This window comes from Saimiri boliviensis, chromosome 1, assembly GCF_048565385.1.
Source record: "Saimiri boliviensis isolate mSaiBol1 chromosome 1, mSaiBol1.pri, whole genome shotgun sequence".
In the NCBI taxonomy this organism is placed as follows: domain Eukaryota; kingdom Metazoa; phylum Chordata; class Mammalia; order Primates; family Cebidae; genus Saimiri; species Saimiri boliviensis.
This window is the reverse complement of record NC_133449.1, coordinates 67,127,609-67,147,972: the sequence shown is the minus strand read 5'-3', so window position 1 is coordinate 67,147,972 and position 20,364 is coordinate 67,127,609. Positions and strand designations below refer to the sequence as shown.

Genomic DNA, 20,364 nt, shown 5'->3' with positions numbered 1-20,364 from the left:
AAAAAAAAAAAAAAATTGGCCAGTGTGATAGCTCATGCCTGTAATCCCAGGACTTTGGGAGGCAAAGGTGGGTGGATCACCTGAGGTCAGGAGTTTGAGACCAACCTGGCCAACATGGAGAAACCCTATCTCTACTAAAAATATAAAAATTAGCAGGGCATGGTGGCAGGTGCCTGTAGTCCCAGCTACTCAGGAGATTGAGACAGGAGAACTTCTTGAACCCAGGAGGAAGAGGTTACAGTGAGCTGAGATCACGCCACTGCACTCCAGCCTGGGCAACAGAGCAAGACTCCTTCTCAAAAAAAAAAAAAGGAAAAAAAAAAACCTAATGCAATAAAATACTCAAGTCGATTGAGAAAAAGTTCTCACCTGTCCCTGGCTCCCAACTTTTCACCTGACAGTGGGAAAATTCCCAGAATTTCACAAGAAACACTGTGGGGTCAGTGACCCGAGGAGCTGCCCGGGTATCAGTAATGCTTGAGACCTGCTTGAGACAGGACTAGAGCACTACCAATGGTGGGGCTTCCTGGGCGAGGCCGCACTGCCAGCAGAAGTGCAGGTGCCCACGTAGCAACCTCCCTGGAGAAGCAAGACATGCATATAGTCGGGGAGGGAGCCAAGGGCACATGACAAAGCAAAGCGACAGGTGTCCAGCTTCCTCAAAGGAGGAAGCCAAGGCAATGCTGCACTTGCCGGATACAGGCTGAGGCACAGCCTCCAGATAAAGACACATCCTCACTGACTCAGGCTCTTTCAGTTTCTAGAGAAAGCAATGAGTGGGGTCAGGGGCACAGATCTTGTAAGAGACATGCACAGAACCCAGGAGGATCAGAAGGGCTGGGAGGATCTGAGGCAGCACTGGGAACGTGAGCAGCCGGAGCCCCTCGGCCTGCCCTCCAGGACCCCCATTACTACTCCTCTGAGTTGTTCTCTTTTCTCTGTCAGCTAAATCCTCTGTAGTCACTTCTCTTTTTTTGAGATGGAATTTCGCTCTATCAGCCAGCTGGAATGCAATGGTGCAATCTCGGCTCACTGCAACCTCTGCCTCCCAGGTTAAAGAGATTCTTCTCCCTCAGCCTCCCAAGTAGCTAGAATAACAGGCACCCACCACCACGCCCAGCTAATTTTCTTATTTTTAGTAGAGATGGGGGTTTCATCATGTCGGCAAGGCTGGTCCCAAACTCCTGGCCTCAGGTGATCCACCCACCTTGGCCTCCCAAAGCGCTGGGATTGCAGGCGTGAGCCACTGAGCCCAACCTAATTCACATCTTTCTTCGGCCTCTTAGCTTCTGCTCATTGCTAGTTTCTTCCAGTGCCCCATGATGGCCCCTCCAGCCTTTCTCTAACTCAGGGCCTTCCAGCTCAACTTCCTTCTGTTAACAGCTTCATCCCCTTGTTGCTTCCTGGTCCAAATTCTTTCCCAGAGAAATGGTCTGATTTTCCCAGCTCATTGCTTGGCCAAAACAAACCAGAGATCCCTGGCCAGCCTTGTTCTTGTCACCCCCCCAGTTCCTCCATTGGCTAGGGAGAGATCCCCTGCTCTAAATAGGACAAGATGGCCAAAAACACGCATTTGACACTGGGCAGATGAGATTGACAGCAGTTTACTAGTCAAAATAGAGTCCAGTGAGGAAAGATATCACAAGCCACGCAGGGCCACACGGGGTCACCCTCAGGAGCAGAGTGAACCAACAGGGCTGTGGGAGGCAGCCTTGCAGTAACAAAAGCATGAGGTACCCCGGTTTCCTGTGAGAGGATGTGACTGGCTTGTTTGAATAGCTTCCCAGGCTGGCAGAGAAATGAAACCTATTAAGTAGGAAACTGAGTGGAGTGCAGCTGGTCCAGATGGTAGGGAACTAGCCAGCTAGGGGGCCAGAGCAAGGGCACATCAGGTGAGAGGCAGGAACTCAGGGTTAGGTCTTTGGGGCTCTGTGAGGCTCAAAGATGTCACAGCAGCAGAGCAACTGGAAGTTCTAAATCCTCTCCACCCACCCCTCCGACTTTAACCACTTTAATCCTCCTTTCCATTCCAGCTGCCTCCATGGGGTTGGAAAAATTCCAGCCAGGACAGACGGACTCCAGAATGCCACTGTGGGACAATTTCAAAGCAAGAAAAATTGAGGTTCAAAGTCATCCCAGAGTCTGGGGAAGAAAGAGGCATTTCCTCATGCTTGACAAGCGCTGGAACTCCAAGAGTGAGCTTGGGAGCCTGTCCTGTCATGGTTCTGACGGGATGTAGGGTCGCTTACAGATGAAATGAAATGTTTGGTCACATGAGGCATCATTCCAGGACTGAAGCGAGGATACCTTTAAATTGGCACAGTGTTCATTGTTTCCATAATTGTTGGGCTCACCTGGAATCCAGAACCTACCAAGTGGTGGAAAAAAAGATGGATTTACAAAGTTGGAAAATGAAGAACTTATTTCCAGTGAAGAAATGAGTTAACTCAATCCCAGGTTTAGTCCTAGGGAATGGCAGCAAATGTCTGCACCCAAGCCTAAGAGGAAAGGGACTGGTGAGACTTCGACCTCTAAGCTTTCACTCACACCCCAAGCCCAGTCCACCACTCTCAAGTCCCTATACAAACCTACAATGTGAAGACCTAGACTCATGACATGATCCCTGCTGAAGCTGGCCAGGTAGAAGGCCTTGCTGCCAAACCCCAGAGGGCGTGGAAGGCCCAGGTCCCAAAGTCAGTTAGTGACAGGGTTGCACTAGATCTTGGTTCCAATGCTCCTGTCACCCTAGGACAGAGAAGAATCAGAAACCCTGTCTCATGGGGAGCATCACCTCCACTCCCTTCTTTCCCAGGCCATGGCCGGGGAAACTCAGGCTGGCAGGGAGGGGTCCAGAGCCTTACCTCTCACTTTGGACCTTGTTGAAAGGCGTGTCATCCACCCAGTACCACTCCCCTTCCATTCCTGCTTTAGTCAGGCCAATCCAGTAGATGCGTCCCCCTGCTGTCTTATACAGAAACTCCTATAGGAAAGACAGGGTAAGCAGAGGTGTGGTCACACTCAGAGCTTGATCATCTGTCTCTGGGTGTTCGTCACCTGTGCTCAGTGACAGCCCTGACCCACAGATGTGCTGCACACACTGGCCTCTCTCAAGCCTCTTCTTGCCCTGCCCAGGGCTCAGATTTCATCTTCCAGATTATGATATGTCTCTGCCCTGCAGCTAAGAAGCTCAGGACCCAAGCCTTTCTGCCACTGAGGAAGCAGGTGCTGAAGCACAAGAAGGCCTCAGCTGAACTCCAGAGCATGGACCCCAAGAGAATGGTTCAGATGATAACACCTGAATTTAGCAAGCTCTGAGTCCTCATAAGGCACTGTGCTGAGTCCTCCGTATGTATTCACTCCGTTCCTCTCTGAGGCAGGTGCCAGCACCATGCATGTTTTATCAAGTGAGGGCCAATGAAGTTTGCCCAGTGAAGTTGTGTATTCCACCCAAGCTGCTAGGACTGGTTAGCAAGGTTAGGGCTCTAGAACTACTCCAGAGCCCAGGCTCTGACCTGCTCTGCTATCCCACTGCCAGATGAAAAGGGCCCGTGCAATTTCTGCCTCACCAGGCAGGAGACTTCTTGAGTCATGCGGATTCATTAATGCTGTTCATGAATATCTCTTTTTTTCTGGGTGGAAAGTAGCACCTCTCTGCCTTCTTTGAATCCAGGAGTACTGCATAACTTACTTTTGGCCAGTGAAATGTAAGTAAAAATGAGGTATGTTAAATCTGGGCAGAAGCTTTGCACAATACATCAAGTTCCCTTTTCCTGCCCCAGCAATTGTGGAAACATGTTAAGATGAAGTCTCCTTCGGCATGGGTCCTTGAGTAGCCACAGTGAGCAGAACCCCCTTGCCAGTCCTTATTAGACATGGTATGTAAGAAATAATGCTTCTTCATTAGGTCATCAATATTTGGGGATTTTTATTAGCCCAGCATAATCTTGTCCATCCTCCCTGGCCCAATGCTTATATGCCCCCTTCCCAGATCCCCTAGGCACAGCACTCACCTGCTCACTCTCTGAGGTCACTGAGGTCAGGTGTGAATTCCTGGACATACAGAACTGCTGGGCGCTATACCAGGTCTTTGGGATGCGAGAAAAGTAATAGAAGTTCTCCTTGAAGAAATTCCAGCCTTGAGAAACCACCTGTAGAATGTCCTCTAGAGAACAAGAGCTAAAAGTGAACGCTGGTATTCTTGTTTTCTTGGGGTGCTGGCTTGGTGGGGGCGATTGAATGACGTCTCAGAGACAGCAGCAAATGGAGCTGTGCTCTGGTGTCCTTGGGTCCTTGTGTAGGGGACTGGAGACACTCTTTCAAATCCTGAAAGTCAGACAGAGACTAACAGAGTCTCTGGGACTGGAGAGGTTGGAATGTGAAAGGATGGACAAAGGATGTCTTTCCCATGAAGGGGAAGCAACTCTCCATTGGCCATGACAAGTGGCTGCGTCCCTGGACTCTAGAAAGGAACTTGATGGGAAATGACCAGGTATGGGCCAGGGTGGACATCTCCTAATGCTTTTACATTCTGCACTTTGGTGTGGGAGCTCCAGCTGGACCCTGGTCTCTTTTCCTAACAGCCCCTAAGTCCTCCCCAACCCCAAGACTTCTCTCCTCAACTTTCTAGCCCATGGCTGCCCCTCTCTTGCCCGCCTCTTCTCCCCACCCCACCAGCCCCATAGTCTCAGGACTGGAACAGGTAAGGGTCCCATGGGCCGCTGGTCAGTTTCAATGTAATTTTCTGAGTCACTTACTTTGTCGTTTGAGCAACTTGCTCATATTCTCCAAACTGCCCTGGAGTTCCCGGATCTTTGTATTTAAAGCACTGGCTTTCTCTAGGTCTCTTTTTAACTCTGGGATTTGGGCGTTTAAGGTACCGACATCCTCCCAACTTCTCGTTAAGATCTGGATCTGGGCGTTGGCCTTCTCCACACTGGTTTTTAACTTCAGGAACTGAGAACGCACAAAACCCAGGCTCACATTCACCATCTGGATCTGAGCGCCAGCTGCCTCCATGCCGTCACCATTCTTTTTAATTTCAGAATCCAGGGTGCTGATGTTGTCCACACGACCTTTCAGCAACTGGACATTGGTCTTTACATCTGATATGGTGCCCATAAACCGGGGATCTGGAATTGAGAAAGTCAGGAGGTCAGCTGAGGGGAGCCTTAGGGACAGGAGTGAGGGTGTTGTCAGGTTGATCAAAGGAAAGGAAGGGAAGGAACAGGCTGAAGCTTCCCAAGGAACCAAGACAGTCCAACTGACCACCCCAACCCTCCAATCATTCATTAACATAAAACAAACATGCAATGGGCACCTACCATGTGCCAGGAACACAGGTAGATACAGACAATGGGAAGATTGATAAAACACAGGTTTTTCATGAGATTTCACAGGCAAGCAGAAGCAGGGGTTAGAACCCAGTCCTGAATTTTCTCTGAGTGTTCAGAGAGCATTTGATAAAGGGGTGCCCTCCATGAACCCCATCACTCTTCCCAGAACTTGATTCCCCCGGACCCCTCCCCTTGGTTGCAAACCCTCTGCTTTCAGAAACCCCTGCAGTGGCTGTCTGCTAGGACAGCACCACTCCCCTACATCTGTCCATGGGTCCCTCTGTGACCACAGGAAGAGCCAGCCACTAATCTGGAAGTGGCTTCTTCTCTGGAGAACATGGAAATGAAGATTACAAAACTGTTTCTCCTCTTCCCTTGTCCCATCCACTTTCACATTCTGCTCAAGTCTCAGGCCTGGGTACCAGAGAGAGGATCAAAGACAAACCAAGAGGCTCAAAAGTGAGTCCTGTGGAAAATGCCATGGTAGAGGCCAGGGGTCTAGAATGGGGCCAAGGGACTCTGCCCAGAGCCTACAAGTGTGAGACCAAAGATGTCCCGAGGCCACAGAGGGACACAAAACACAACAGCTTCTCAGGTTCCCTTGTTCTGCTTCCTGGTGCCCTGGCAGGAGGAAGAAGGCTCTGCCAGCAGCAAAGGCCATGAAGCCTGGCAGAGCCAGAAGAGGAAGAAAGATAAACCATGCAACACCAAATGAATAGGAGAGCTCCCCAGATGTGATCTTCGCAGGGACAGGAGAATGAAGAGAGCGTGAACGGATCCTGATGAGGGGACCGAGTCATGGAGATCTGCTGGCTTGTTGGCCAGGCTCTCCATGCAGTCGGTTGGGGCCCATGACACGGGAGGCTCAGTCCTTCACAGGGTCAGGAGACACTGCACTGTCAGGGGCTGTCCACAAGACTCCAAATCCAAGGAGCAGAGCTCAGATGGGTGGGAGATCTGCTGAGGGCATGGAGAAAATAGCACAGGATGAAAAACTGAATGAATGTTTCCTGAGAACAAAAGAATGTATCCTTGAGCACCAATGTGCAAATACTGATCCCAATAATCTCCCAGAATTGGATGGAAGGAGGGAAAGAGCAGCAGCTGACCTTTCTGGGGATGGCACACCCATTACTGCATGTGGAAAGAGGAGAAAGGAGACAAATGAAAAAGCCACAGCCAGGAGAAACCTGGAAAGCAGGGAAGTGGTCTGGATCTGGAGGGAGCCGGGTGGCCCACAGAGAGGGGCTAAGCCCAGACGCTGAAACATGAGGACTTACAAAGGACAGCCTGCAGCAAGACAGAGGCGACCAGGACCAGTGTCAGGCAGATTAATGCAGCACAGACTGTGGATGTTTTCCCCGGGACCAGAGACGGACCGGACTTCGGAGGAGGCTCTGTTGGAAGAAGAAGAAGAAGAAAATGTTGAAGGAGCAGCAAAGGGTAGGCTTGCACATGGAACTCGGAGCAGGTTCCGAGCAGTGACTGTTGCTTGCCTCGGGGCCAGAGGGAGATGTTCTGTTTGTCCACAGTGAAGTGTGCATCAGGGACCTCCCTCTCTGCAGTCATCCTGAGCACTCACCCTTACCCTGGCAGCACAGGTGCTTCTGGCTGCCTGCCCCTCCAAGGACTCTTATCTGGAGGAAACAGGAAGTGAGTCCCACGGCAGGTCACCACATTATCCCAACTTCCCTATTCCTGACTAGGTACCTCGTCTGACTTAATCCCCTCTTCAGAAGTCTGAGCTTTCAGGAAGAGGCCACTTGTTGTCTTCTCTGGGGGTCTGTTGCATAGATACATTAACCATCTTGTCCCAAAGCTCTCCCATTTCTCTCTCTCTCTTTTTTTTTTATTATTATTACTATGTTTTATTCCTTTAAAGATATGGCTTCAATGACTTTGTATCTTTTAGGCCAGATGTTTGACAGAGGGTGCTGTCTTCTAAAAGTTGAGAGCTTAAAGTAGGAATTATGTGGAAGTGGCAACTTTCTTGGAATATGTAGAGCTGTCACTAGGAGATTGAGTCATATGATTGATTAGCCCTTGACTAACCAAACCCTTTAATGTGGCAGCTTAGAAGTTTTCTAATACAAATCAACTAATTGCACCAACTAATAAGAAACACAAAATACAATCAAAATTTTCCCCAAGGCCGGGCACGGTAGCTCACACCTGTAATCCCAGCACTTTGGGAGGCCGAGGCAGGCGGATCACGAGGTCAAGAGATCCAGACCATCCTGGCCAACATGGTGAAACCCCATCTCTACTAAAAATACAAAAAAATTAGCTGGGCGTGGTGGCGCAAGCCTGTAGTCCCAGCTATTTGGGAGGCTAAGGCAGGAGAATTGCTTGAATCCGGGAGGCGGAGGTTGCAGTGAGCCGAGGTCGCGCCACTGCACTCCAGTCTGGCGCCTGGTGACGGAGTGAGACTCTGTCAAAAAAAAAAAAAAAAAAAAAAAATTCCTCAGATGCTTTTTCTTCTTTTGAAAAGAAACAGTGGAAAAAGTGTGTGTGTGTGTGTGTGTGTGTGTGTGTGTGTGTGTGTGAATTTTCTCCTAACAGTGTACATTTTAAAATTTGAACACATGGCCAGAGACTTAATTTGAATGAAGGAATTACATACATAAATACAGTTTTATTTATTTATTTTTTTTTAAATTTTTTTTATAAGAAAAAGAATAAAGAAGAGGAAGAAAGAGAAAGAGGAAGAGGGAAAGAGAATGGGGGTATTGCTTTATTGCCCGGGCTAGAATGCAATCTAAATATGGGTATGCCTATAATTGTCCTTAATAATGGAGATATAAAAGAAAATGAGGGAAGAGAATAACAAACAAGGAGCCAACCAACATTTCGTTTAAACTTCTAAGTTGATATGATGTGGTACTGATAAGAGTGTATATTTTGTATATTTAAAGTGGAGAGTTCTATAAATGTTAATTACATTTACTTATTCCAGATCTGAGTTCAAGTCCTGGATATCGTTGTTAATTTTCTGTCTCATTGATCTGTCTAATATTAATGTTGAAGTCGCCCACTATTATTATGTGGGAGTCTAAGTCTCTTTGTAAGTCTTGTATGTCTGTGTATTCCTGTATTGGGTGCGTATATATTTAGGATCTTTAGCTCTTCTTGTTGTTGCATTGATCCTTTTATCATTATATAATGTCCTTCTTTGCTTCTTTTGATCTTTGTTGCTTAATTGTAACTTCTGCTTTTTATTTATTTATTTTAGCTCTCTGTTTGGTTGGTAAATCCTTCTCCATCCCTTGTTTTGAGTCTTTGTGTATCCTTGAATGTGAGATGGGTCTGGATGCAGCATACCGATGGGTTTTAGTTTTTTATTCAAATTGTCTGTCTGTCTTCGGATTGGGGGATTTAGTCAATTTAAATTTAGAATTAATAATAATATATGTGAGTTTAATACTGCCATTTAATATTAGCTGGCTATTTTGCCCATTAGTTGATGTAAATTCTTCATTATATTGATGCTCTTTTTGGTATTTTTTTTAGAAAGGCTGATACTGTTTGTTCCTTTCTATGTGTAATGGTTCTTTCAGAAGCTCTTGTAAAGCAGGCCTGGTGGTGATGAAATCTCTGAGTGCCTGCTTATTCACAAAAAACTTTATTTTTCCTTCACTTGTGAAGCTTAGTTTGGCTGGATGTGAAATTCTGGGTTGAAAGTTCTTTTCTTTAAGGATGTTAAATATTGGTCCCCACTCTCTTCTGGCTTGTAGGGTTTCTGCTGAGAGATCTGCTGTAAGTCTGATAGGCTTCCCTTTGTGGGTAACCTGACCTTTCTCTCTGGCTGCCCTTAGTATTTTCTCCTTCATTTCAACCCTGGGGAATCTGATGATTATGTGCCTTGGAGTTGCTCTTCTTGAGGAATATCTCTGTGGTGTTCTCTGTATTACCTGAAGTTGAATATTATCCTGCCTTACTAGGTTGGGAAAATTTTCCTGAATAATGTCCTGAAGCGTATTTTCCAGCTTGGATTCATTCTCTTCGTCACATTCAGGTACACCTATCAAGCGTAGATTAGGTCTTTTCACATAGTCTCATATTTCTTGGAGACTTTGCTCGTTCCTTTTTATCCCTTTTTCTCTAATCTTGTCTTCTTGTTTTATTTCATTGAGTTGGTCTTCGACCTCTGATATCCTTTCTCCTGCTTGATCAATTCGGCTGTTAAAACTTGTGCATACTTCACGAAGTTCTCGTATTGCGTTTTTCAGCTCCATCAATTCACTTATATTCCTCTCTAAATTGTGTATTCTTGTTAACATTTCGTCAAATCTTTTTTCAAAGTTCTTAGTTTCTTTGGATTGGGTTAAAACAAGTTCTTTTAATTCACAGAAGTTTCTTATTATCCATATTTTGAAGCCTGCTTCTGTAATTGGAACACACTCGTTCTCCATCAAGCCTTGTTCTGTTGCTGATGAGGAACTATGATCCCCCGCTGAGGGAGAGGCGTTCTGATCTTGGGTGTTCTCAGCCTTTTTTGGCTGTTTTCTTCCCTTCGCTATAAATTTATCCATCTGTGGTCTTTGTATTTACCGTCTTTGTAATTGGGTTTCTGAGTGAACGTCCAACTTATTGATTCTCAGCGCCGAAATCTGAGCAACCCACTGCGCCGACTAAATCAGCAGCCTTAAGATTGATGGTGCTTTTCTGACTCTGCACCAAGAACCAATGCTCCAAGACGCCGGCAAAACCGCCTCGCTGGTCACAAGAGTCGCGCTGGTGACCCGTGGGGCTCCTCCGCTGGGAATCTAGTGTGTGAGCAACAAGAATTCATGTGAAGGTGTGGCGTCCTCTCCTTCTTTGCGCTTTCACTGGCAGCTACAATCCCGAGCTGCTAGTGATCAGCCATCTTGGATAAATACCCCATTTCTCTTGTAAGACTCTCCTCATCCATCCACCCACTCACTCATCCCGCAAACACAGACTGAGTGCCTTCTAAGTACTGATGCTCTCCCAGGCAGAGGGCCACGGTGGTGAAGAACTCACAGCCCTTGCACCAAGCAGCTCACAGTCTGGTAGGAAAGACAGACATGAGCAAATAAATTGCAAGGTGGTGAGCACAAGAGACAAACACGCCCAGTTCAAAGAAGCATAGGAAATGGAGTAATGGGAAAAAATAAATAAACTCCAGTAGAAGAATAAACTCTAGTAGAAGGATATGAATAAAACTCCAGTAGAAGGATAAGAAGTTTAAAAAAATAACTCCAGTAGAAAGATAAGCATATTCCAAAGAATGGAGCAGAAGATAGCATGGAGGGCTTGGCAAACTGTAAATAGTTGCAATATTGCTGGAATGTAAAATATACATTCCAACAGGAAGGGGACGCACATGGAGTGGAAGAGGCACCTGAGGTCTCATCATGAAGATCCTTCTGATCATGTCAAGGAGCTTGACGTCTGGCTTATGGATGACATGAGGCCAATGAAGAACTTCAGGCAGGAGAGAGACAAGGACAGGGACATTGTGGAAACATTACTCTGATCGTGGTGAGAAGCACAGACTGGGGGTGGGAAGCCTGGTAGCGGGGAGACCCACTAGGTGACCATTGCAATAGAATATTCTGCTTCTCCTTATTAATGCATCTTGGTTGATACAATATCCCTTTGTAATATGTAACTTGAAGATTCAAAATGTAAACCTAAGACTTGGATTCTCCTTCCTGCTTCCTGCAGCACGTGACCTTTTCAAACAAAGTAGGGACGCTCAGCAACGCAGACTAGGAATCATTCAGTTTCTCTCTCTTATCTCTCTGTCCCTACCTCCTCTCCCTTCCTTGTATCCCGAAATAGAGAGTTCCATAGGTGCAAGAAGATCAGGGCACAGAGGAGGTGATCTGGGGCTCAATGAAGGACTAAATTTTCTCCTGGGTGGCTTCTCATGCTTTGAAGAAGTCTACCAAATCTGAGAAATTTGGCACATGGCAGGCTCTAGACAAATATTTCTGGGAATGTAGGAAAGAGGAAGGGAGGGAAGGAAAAAAGAAGGAAGTTGGTCCAGATAATTGGAGGATGGGTGAATGAATGAATGGATGGATGGAGGATGCATGAATGCATGGGTGAATGGTAAGTGACTGGGAGATTTGATAGCTGCTCATGCCACTCTGACATCTACACAGTCTGCCCTGGGATCTGCCTTCTAGAAACTGCTGCTACCTTCCACGATCTCCAGAAGTTCTCATTCGTCTTCAAAGCAAAAGCACAAGGGGAAGTGTGACTTACACCATAACCAGGAAGGAACAAAAGCTCTGGCCGCAGGACTAGAGTGCTGTCCTGGGCCTGCTGAGGCTGAGCCAGTGGAGCTGGATGACAGGCTTTATCAGGGACAAGGGTTAGAGGTTATGTTAGCAGGGCCAAGGAAATACCTACCTATAATTTCGGGGGCTCCTGCTGCCCTTGATATGTGGGAGGACAGTGGCTGTGAGCTCAGCCTGTGCTTATGTGCAGCTCATTGTAGTGATAGGCCCTCACTGCTCTCTCTCCAGCTAACTGGGCCTCAGGCTGGAGCCACTTCTTGGACTGGATGAGGGAACCCAGAGAGGACCTCACACTGGGAAGCTCTGGGAAGGAAATTGGGTAACAAAGATGGTGTCTCATTTGTTCTGTCTCATCCCTTCCTTACCCAGATTGTCTGTAACTTCCAGGCCTGCTGTCTGCTCTAAATTTTGACATTCGATAGTCCGGAACCTGAGGGCCTGGCTCCACCTCACTGCCTGCCTCTGATCGTCCATAAAGATTCCTGCTGTCTTCGGGCTGCTCATCTGGTTGCAGAGCCTTGGTTCCATCAGGACTTAGACATGATTAAAAGTTCCACTTCTGGGCTCTCATGCTCAGGACCCAGCCTAATTCCAGAGTCATCTCTGCTGGCCCTTCATCCATAGCCTGTCCTATTTCTAGGCCTGGGGATAGAGAAGAATCCAAATTACTCAAGACCCTGGTAGAAGGAGCCTTGCAGGGGTCCTGGTCTCCTCCTGTGGCATTTGAGGGAAAAAAGCCAGCACACAATGTGCCTTGGGAGTGTCTGGTCCCTTTCCCTTCAGTCAGGAAGTTGGGTTTTCTCTGATGGTTTGTGGCTTGAGTTACTCTTTATAGAGCCCCAGAGGCCCTCTCAGTGGTCCCAGGAAAGGATAAGGAAGCCTCAGCAGGCTGGGCCCATGACATAGGAAGGGGCTGGGGCAGGGAGAATTTACTCCAAATGATGGAAATGAGGCTTGGGTAAGGAGAATATTGCTAGGCACAAGGCTGATTCAGCATGAGGAAGGTGAGCAATCCCCTTGTGCATGGAATCCTGGGCTATGGGCCCTCCAGGGTTTCAGAGGAGGTAGATATAAAAGCCCCAAACCATCAGAAGTTTCATTTCCCACTTCGTGGAGAGGGAGGGAGTCATGAGCCATCTTCCCGTGCGAATGCTCATCTGCAGGCATTTTCTGAGCACCTCTCCTGTGCAAACCTCTGGATGCTCTATCTGGCACTTGGCCTGGCAGGAGAAAAGATGGAGCAGCAGGCAGTTGCCTTGGCCACACTCTAGTTAGGAAGGTGGGCAGTTCTCCTGGACACTCTGGTGATGCCCCTCTTCTACAAACATAAGAGGAACTCTGGCCAGACCTAGTGACCAAAAAATTACCATGGTGATGAGAATGGGAAGTCTGCCTCATTTTTAAAATTTCTCCTCTTCCTGTGCTCCTGGAGTTCTAACACTTTCTCTGGATAAGGATAGAGGAAGAAAACAGCTTGGCCACTTTTTCCCTTTCTCTGGTTGGTACTATGGTCGGAGGACCATGGATTTTTTCAACAAGACTGGAAAAGAGACCGGGATTGTTTGAAATGCTCCAGCAGTGCCAAGAGTCATCTCCATGGAGTAGTCATCCAAGTCCCTCTGTCAAGTCATGGAGGAAACTAGAGTGAATACCAAACTGTGGAGTGGGAACAGGGAGAAGAGAGGGAGGAAGGGAGAATAACTCTGAAATGAGAGATCACAGCTGGTCACACCTGGCTTGCAGGCCTCAGAGGGACTCCTGTCTGTGATGTGATGGGGTATTTGGCCCACAGACTCCAGAAAATCAAGGGATTCCATGCCACCCTCTGGACATGTGCCCGGGGCACAGGAGATAAGGCAGAGAAACCAAGGAGCATAGGTGGCACGATTCACTCCTCTAGAGTCCTGCTGTGCCCGAGGTACTAGGATACAGCAAGGAAAAAGACAACCACAGATCCTGCCCTCAGAAGTGGTTTTCCTGTAGTTGAAAAAATATGACATCCTTAATGCTGGGGAGAAGGAAAGACTCTCCCAACACTACAAATGACCGACGACACTATAGGGGCTCCCCAGGTCTCCCTTGACCCTGATAATGGGTTCTTCTTTGATGACATTATATGAGGACAGATCTCTTTGGAATAATGACCATCAGACCCTACTGATCAGGGTATTTCACCCAGTGCCGTCATAAATACTGTGATATGTATATGAGTGGGCAAACTGGCCACATGCAAGAACTGCTGTGTACCTGGCAGAGGAGACTGCTCCAAACTCATAGGTCAAAGCACGCTTGCCTATAGCCTTTGTGGGAGGGGCAAATTTATGTTAGAAAAGTAATGAAAGGCTTTTGGGGGAAAAATGTGCATAGTTTCTTTTTAAATCTTTTATTTATTATATAACTAATAATATTAATTATAGAAAAAAATCCAAGTAAGGAAAAAACCCACCATAGGGTGGGCATGGTGGCTCATGCCTGTAATCCCAGTACTCTTGGAGGCCGAGGTCGGTGGATCATGAGGTCAGGAGTTCAAGACCAGCCTTGCCAACATGGCGAAACCCCATCTCTACTCAAAATACAAAAATTAGTCAGGTGTGGTGGTGTGTGCCTATAGTCCCAGCTGCTCAGGAATCTGAGGCATAAGAATCACTTGAACCTGGAGGCAGAGGTTGCAGTGAGCCAAGACTGCACCACTGCACTCCAGCCTGGAGACTCCAGAGCCAGTCACCGTCTCAAAAACAAACAAACAAAAAACCACCACAGAGAAAAAAAATTTTATACCCATAGTTCGGTCTTCCTAACCACCCACGTGTATACACATATACATCTACATCTATAGTCATAGCTATGTCTAATGACAACTATGCATATATTATATACATATTAACAAGGCAATTCCTGCTTATTTTCCCTGGCATCCTTCCCCACCTCTCATGCATTTCTGATACAAAAAGTCCCCTGCCATTGGGAAACATTTTTCAGCTTATGACTCAGACGGGGCTGCTGATCCTAGTTCCCGCCAGGCATAGGAATGACAACTCTTAGTGATGGGTGACCAGGGTGTGGGTAGGAAGGTAGCTCTCCTCTCTCCCTAACCTGAGGGCTCTAAAGTTATGACTATAGGGCAGCTAGTAACCCATTCCTCTGTCATGTGGAAGACCCCAATAGAATAAGACCAGCACAGAGACAGAAGCTGTAACAAAAAATAAAGAGACAAAAAGTGAGTTCTGGTGCCTTTGAGTGCTGGATCCTGTTGAACCTGAATTCCATTCCCCACAGATGTGGGTAACATCCTGCATGGGCACTGAGGAAGGAGAACTGTGCAGACCCCAGGCACAATTAGTACCTAAAGTATAACTCACTGCTTACTTATATCTAGCTTATATATATAATCACACTTAGTCCCATATAATCTTTCTATATAATCATATAATAACTTGCTGCTTACTGTATCTAGCTTATATATATAATCATACCTAGGTCCATATAATCTTTCTATATAATCATATAGGTATTGTAGTCGGAGCTGTACAGATACGTTTAGTGCTGATTTATATAATCCTTCCATATAACCATATAGTAGTTTGTAGTAGGAGGAATGCTTAGAGCAGTCACAGAACAGAAGCAGTACATGGGAAAAAAGCCAGACCAGGACAAGAACCAAAGACCCAGGCGGTGGCGTCCCTGCCTGAAACGGCATACGCTGTATGGCAGGCTTGGAGCAAGAGCCTCTCCTCCTTATAAAGGAATCGTAGTACCTTGCATCCAGTTCCTGTAGAAAGTAGGCCTCAGACCTGAGATCCGACAAATAACTGAGGGAGAAGAACGCCTCTGGTGTGACCAGTCATGGCGGCTGTACACCCTGTCAGTCTTTTCTCACTTCTGTGCTAGCTCAAATCATCCTCCCAGAAATATCTTAAGAGCAGAAGTCTGTCAGCTCCCACTGCATTGGCATACAGTATCCTTCTATTAGAAACCCTTTGAAGTCTCCAGCCCCCAGATAAGAAGTGTTACACACAACACCTGTTGCACATAGCCCACCTCCTTGCCTTGGTGACCTAATGGGGGTAAACCCCTTTTCTGTGCAGGACCCTCTACTACTGCACATGGCACGGCCCTCTACTGCACACAGTCCACCTCTCTGCCCTGGTGACATAATGGGTGGCTCCCTCACTTGTGACTCATGTGATTATGTATGCCCTATCACTAAGCCTATAGATGATGACCTCACTTACGACCCTTCCCCCTGCCTGTACCTAATAAATACAGACGCTTCTGGGCGTTCGGGGCCTCGCCTGTCTCCGCTCATAGGTGGTGTGGCCTCCCAAGTCCAGCTGCTCTCCTCCAGTTCTTCAGTGTCCTGTCTCTTTACTTCTCGGATCCTGCATCTCAGCACAGCATAAGGGACACCCCACGACCCTCTGGGGGCAACAGCCCTACACATAGACATCTTGTTTCTTGGTCTGGTTACATTGACACAAAAAAACAAAAATCTCTTATTTTTTTTTTTTTTTTTTTTATTGCATTTTAGGTTTTGGGGTACATGTGATGAACATGCAAGATTGTTGCATAGGTACACACATGGCAGTGTGCTTTGCTGCCTTCCGTCCCCTCACCTGTATCTGTCATTTCTCCCCATGCTATCTCTTCCCACCTCCCCACCCCCCGCCCCTCCCCCATTTCCCCCCAACAGACCCCAGTGTGTAGTGCTCCCCTCCCTGTATCCATGTGTTCTCATTGTTCAACACCCGCCTATGAGCGAGAATATACGGTGTTTGATTTTCTGCTCTTGTGTCAGTTTGCTGAGAATGATGGTTTCCAGGTTCATCCATGTCCCTATAAAGGACGTGAACTCATCGTTTTTGATGGCTGCATAATATTCCATGGTGTATATGTACCACATTTTCCCTATCCAGTCTATCATCGTTGGGCATTTGGGTTGGTTCCAGGTCTTTGCTATTGTAAACAGTGCTGCAAACAAAAATCTCTTATTTGAACTTGATTGGATGAGTTTCTGTTTCTTGCAATAAAAGAGTCCTGTCCAATGTACTATGTAAGCATATAAATTATTTTTTTACAAAACTAGAATTATACCCTATAGTGTGTAAGGTTTTTTGCTTAATAATGTATTATGGATAACCTTAAAATCAAACTTACATCTGCATAATAACTTTTATTTTTATTTCATGCTTTACTGTAACTTTATGTTTTCCCTTTTTATATTGAATACATTTGGATTTCATAATATTCCATTTTTTTTCTTATTTCTCATGGTCTTGAGTATTACATGATTTTAGAAAGGAAACTAACTTACCCATTTCTAAATGGGTAGTCTGCTGTCCTGACACCATTTTTTAAAACAAAGCATAATTTAATCTCTGATTATGAAGTACCATCTTCATCATATGTTTCATAATATGTTTTAGTTTGTTTCATATATTCAAAGATCTGTTTCTGGACTTTCCATTGTGTTCCATTTGTCTATTGGTATACCAAAACTGCACAATGTTAATTAGTATAGCTGTATAATGAAGATCCTATCTCCAGACACGGTCACGTTGAAAATTAGGGATTCAGCATATAAGTAAACAGAAAATACAAATCAATCCATAATTTATAGAGCTGATAGAGCAGACTAGTGGAAAAATAATAATAATAGGGATTAAAAACCAATCTAGGATGGCCGCCTAAGAACAGCTCAGGACTTCAGCTCCCAGTGAAAGTGCAGAGGGTGAGTGGACGCCGCATTTCCAGACGAACTCTTATTGCCCACAGACCAGGAGATACCCAGGCAGAGGGGTCGCCAGCGTCGCAGTCCCAGCCGGTGCGGCTGTTTTGGCCCCCGCGGGGCTGATTCCACCCGCCCGGCTGCTGTGACCACTCCCTGTTGCTGCGGTTCTCCGTACAAAAGCCACTGGTCTGGGAGCCCTCTTAGCTGGCGATCAGAGCCCTGAGACGGCAGAGTTGCCCATTCAGCTGAAATAGCGAGTCAGGCCAGGAGATTCCTAGGCAAAAAATCCACCAGGAGCCCGCGCCGCAGTTCGAGCCGACTCCGTGAGTCGCAGCACGGGAGATCCCGGCGCCTTTTCAACAAGCGACCGGAACGCGGGGTCGTTCAACTTAAAAGAAAAGACTCTGAGTCAGGGAGCCAGGTGATCAGGCTCGGTTGGTCCCACCCCTCCACCCCCAACAACAACCAAAACAAAAACAGTAATTGGAAACCCTCTGGGTTGAGCCCTTCAAACCAAGCACAGCTGAACCTGGACGGTCCGGCTCGGTGGGGGAGGGGCTTCCGCCATTACTGAGACTCTCCACCGCTACGGAGGCAGGCTGCCATTGCCGAGGCAACCCGCCGTTGCCGAGGCAACCTGCCACAACAGAGAGAGTCCGCCATAACAGAGGCGGGGCCACCATTGCCGAGACAGTTCTAACTACACCCATATAAAAAGGACTACAGGGAAGAGCTCAGGGCAGCTGGGCGGAGCCCACAGCAGCTCAGCAAAGCCCCTGCGGGCAGGCAGAGACTAGGCGTGCTGCTAGCTGGGTGGGTCCGACCTGAAAGAAAAATCAAAAAAGGCAGTAGTGCAACGGAAACTCATAAAGCTCCAACTCCCTGGGACAGAGACAGACAACAGGTGGATAAACCCCCAAAAATGGGAAGAAACCAGCGCAAAAAGGATGAAAACTCCCGAAACCAGAACACCTCTCCTCCTAAAAGGGATCACAACTCCTCATCAGCAAGGGAACCAGACTGGATGGAGAAGGAGGATGATGAAATGACAGAATCAGACTTCAGAAGGTGGGTAGTAAGAAACTACAATGAGCTAAAAGAACATGTTCTAACCCAACGCAAAGAAAATAGGAACCTTGAAAAAAGATTGGACGAACTGCTGACGAGAATGGACAGCATAAAGAGGAGTATAAGTGAATTGATGGAGCTGAAAAACGCAACACGAGAACTTCGTGAAGCATGCACAAGCTTCAACAGCCGAATTGACCAAGCAGAAGAAGGATATCAGAGGTCGAAGACCAACTCAATGAAATAAAAAGAGAAGGCAAGAACAGAGAAAAAAGCGCAAAAAGTAATGAACAAAATCTTCAAGAAATGTGGGACTATGTGAAAACTAATCTACGTCTGATAGGTGTACCTGAATGTGATGAAGAGAATGAATCCAAGCTGGAAAATACTCTTCACGATATTATCCAGGAAAACTTCCCCAACCTAGCAAGGCAGACCAATATTCAAATCCAGGAAATACAGAGAACACCACAAAGATATTCCTCAAGAAGAGCAACCCCAAGGCACATAATCGTCAGATTCACCAGGGTTGAAATGAAAGAGAAAATGCTAAGGGCAGCCAGAGAGAAAGGTCGGGTTACCCACAAAGGGAAGCCCATTAGACTCACAGCAGATCTCTCAGCAGAAACCCTACAAGCCAGAAGAGACTGGGGGCCAATATTCAACATCCTTAAAGAAAAGAACTTTCAACCCAGAATCTCCTATCCAGCCAAACTAAGCTTCATAAGTGAAGGAAAAATAAAATCCTTTGTGAACAAGCAAGCACTCAGAGATTTCATCACCACCAAACCTGCTCTACAAGAACTCCTGAAAGAGGCTCTACACATATAAAGGAACAACCAGTACCAGCCACTCCAAAAACACACCAAATGGTAAAAGAGCATCAACACAATCAAGAATCTGCATCAACTAACCAACAAAACAGCCAGGTAGCATCAAAATGACAGCATCAAATTCACATATAACAATACTATCCCTAAATGTCAATGGACTAAATGCCCCAATCAAAAGACACAGACTGGCAAATTGGATAAAAAGCCAAAACCCATCAGTGTGCTGTATCCAGGAAACCCATCTTACATGCAAGGATACACAAAGGCTCCAAATAAAGGGATGGAGGAAGATCTACCAAGCAAATGGAGAGCAAAAAAAGGCAGGAGTTGCAATTCTCATCTCTGATAAAATAGACTTTAAAGCAACAAAGATCAAAAGAGACAAAGAAGGACATTACATAATGGTAAAAGGATCACTGCAACAAGAAGAGCTAATGATCCTAAATATATACGCACCCAATACAGGAGCACCCAGATACATAAGGCAAGTTCTTAATGACTTACAAAGAGACGTAGACTCCCACACAATAATACTGGGAGACTTTAACACCCCATTGTCAATATTAGACAGATCAACCAGACAGAAAATCAACAAGGATATCCAGGACCTGAATACAGACCTGGAACAAGCAAACCTAACAGACATTTACAGAACTCTCCACCCCAAATCCACAGAATATACATTCTTCTCAGCACCACATCACACCTACTCTAAAATTGACCACATAATTGGCAATAAATCACTCCTCAGCAAATGCAAAAGAACAGAAATCATAACAAACAGTCTCTCAGACCACAGTGCAATCGAGTTAGAACTCAGAATGCACAAACTAACTCAGAACCGCACAGCTTCATGGAAACTGAACAACTTGCTCTTGAATGTTGACTGGATAAACAATGAAATGAAGGCAGAAATAAAGATGTTCTTCGAAACCAATGAGAATGAAGACACAACATACCAGAATCTCTGGGACACATTTAAAGCAGTCTCTAGAGGAAAATATATAGCAATGAGTGCCCACATGAGAAGAAAGGAGAGATCTAAAATTGACACCCTATCATCAAAATTGAAAGAGCTAGAGGAGCAAGATCAAAAAAACTCAAAACCTAGCAGAAGTCAGGAAATAACT

General features: G+C 46.3%; 1 protein-coding gene across 1 annotated transcript; it reads right to left on the bottom strand.

The window, feature by feature from the left end:
• Positions 1-1,588: 1,588 nt before the first annotated feature.
• On the bottom strand, positions 1,589-6,921 carry CD207 (CD207 molecule). The gene is made up of 6 exons (XM_003922641.3): positions 6,830-6,921; positions 6,614-6,730; positions 4,755-5,129; positions 4,011-4,162; positions 2,862-2,980; positions 1,589-2,368 (listed from the first exon to the last, which is right to left on the bottom strand). Exons 1-6 carry the CDS (start codon positions 6,900-6,902, stop codon positions 2,218-2,220), a joined length of 987 nt encoding a protein of 328 aa, XP_003922690.1. The 5' UTR covers positions 6,903-6,921; the 3' UTR covers positions 1,589-2,217.
• Between the last annotated feature and the right edge of the window lie 13,443 nt (positions 6,922-20,364).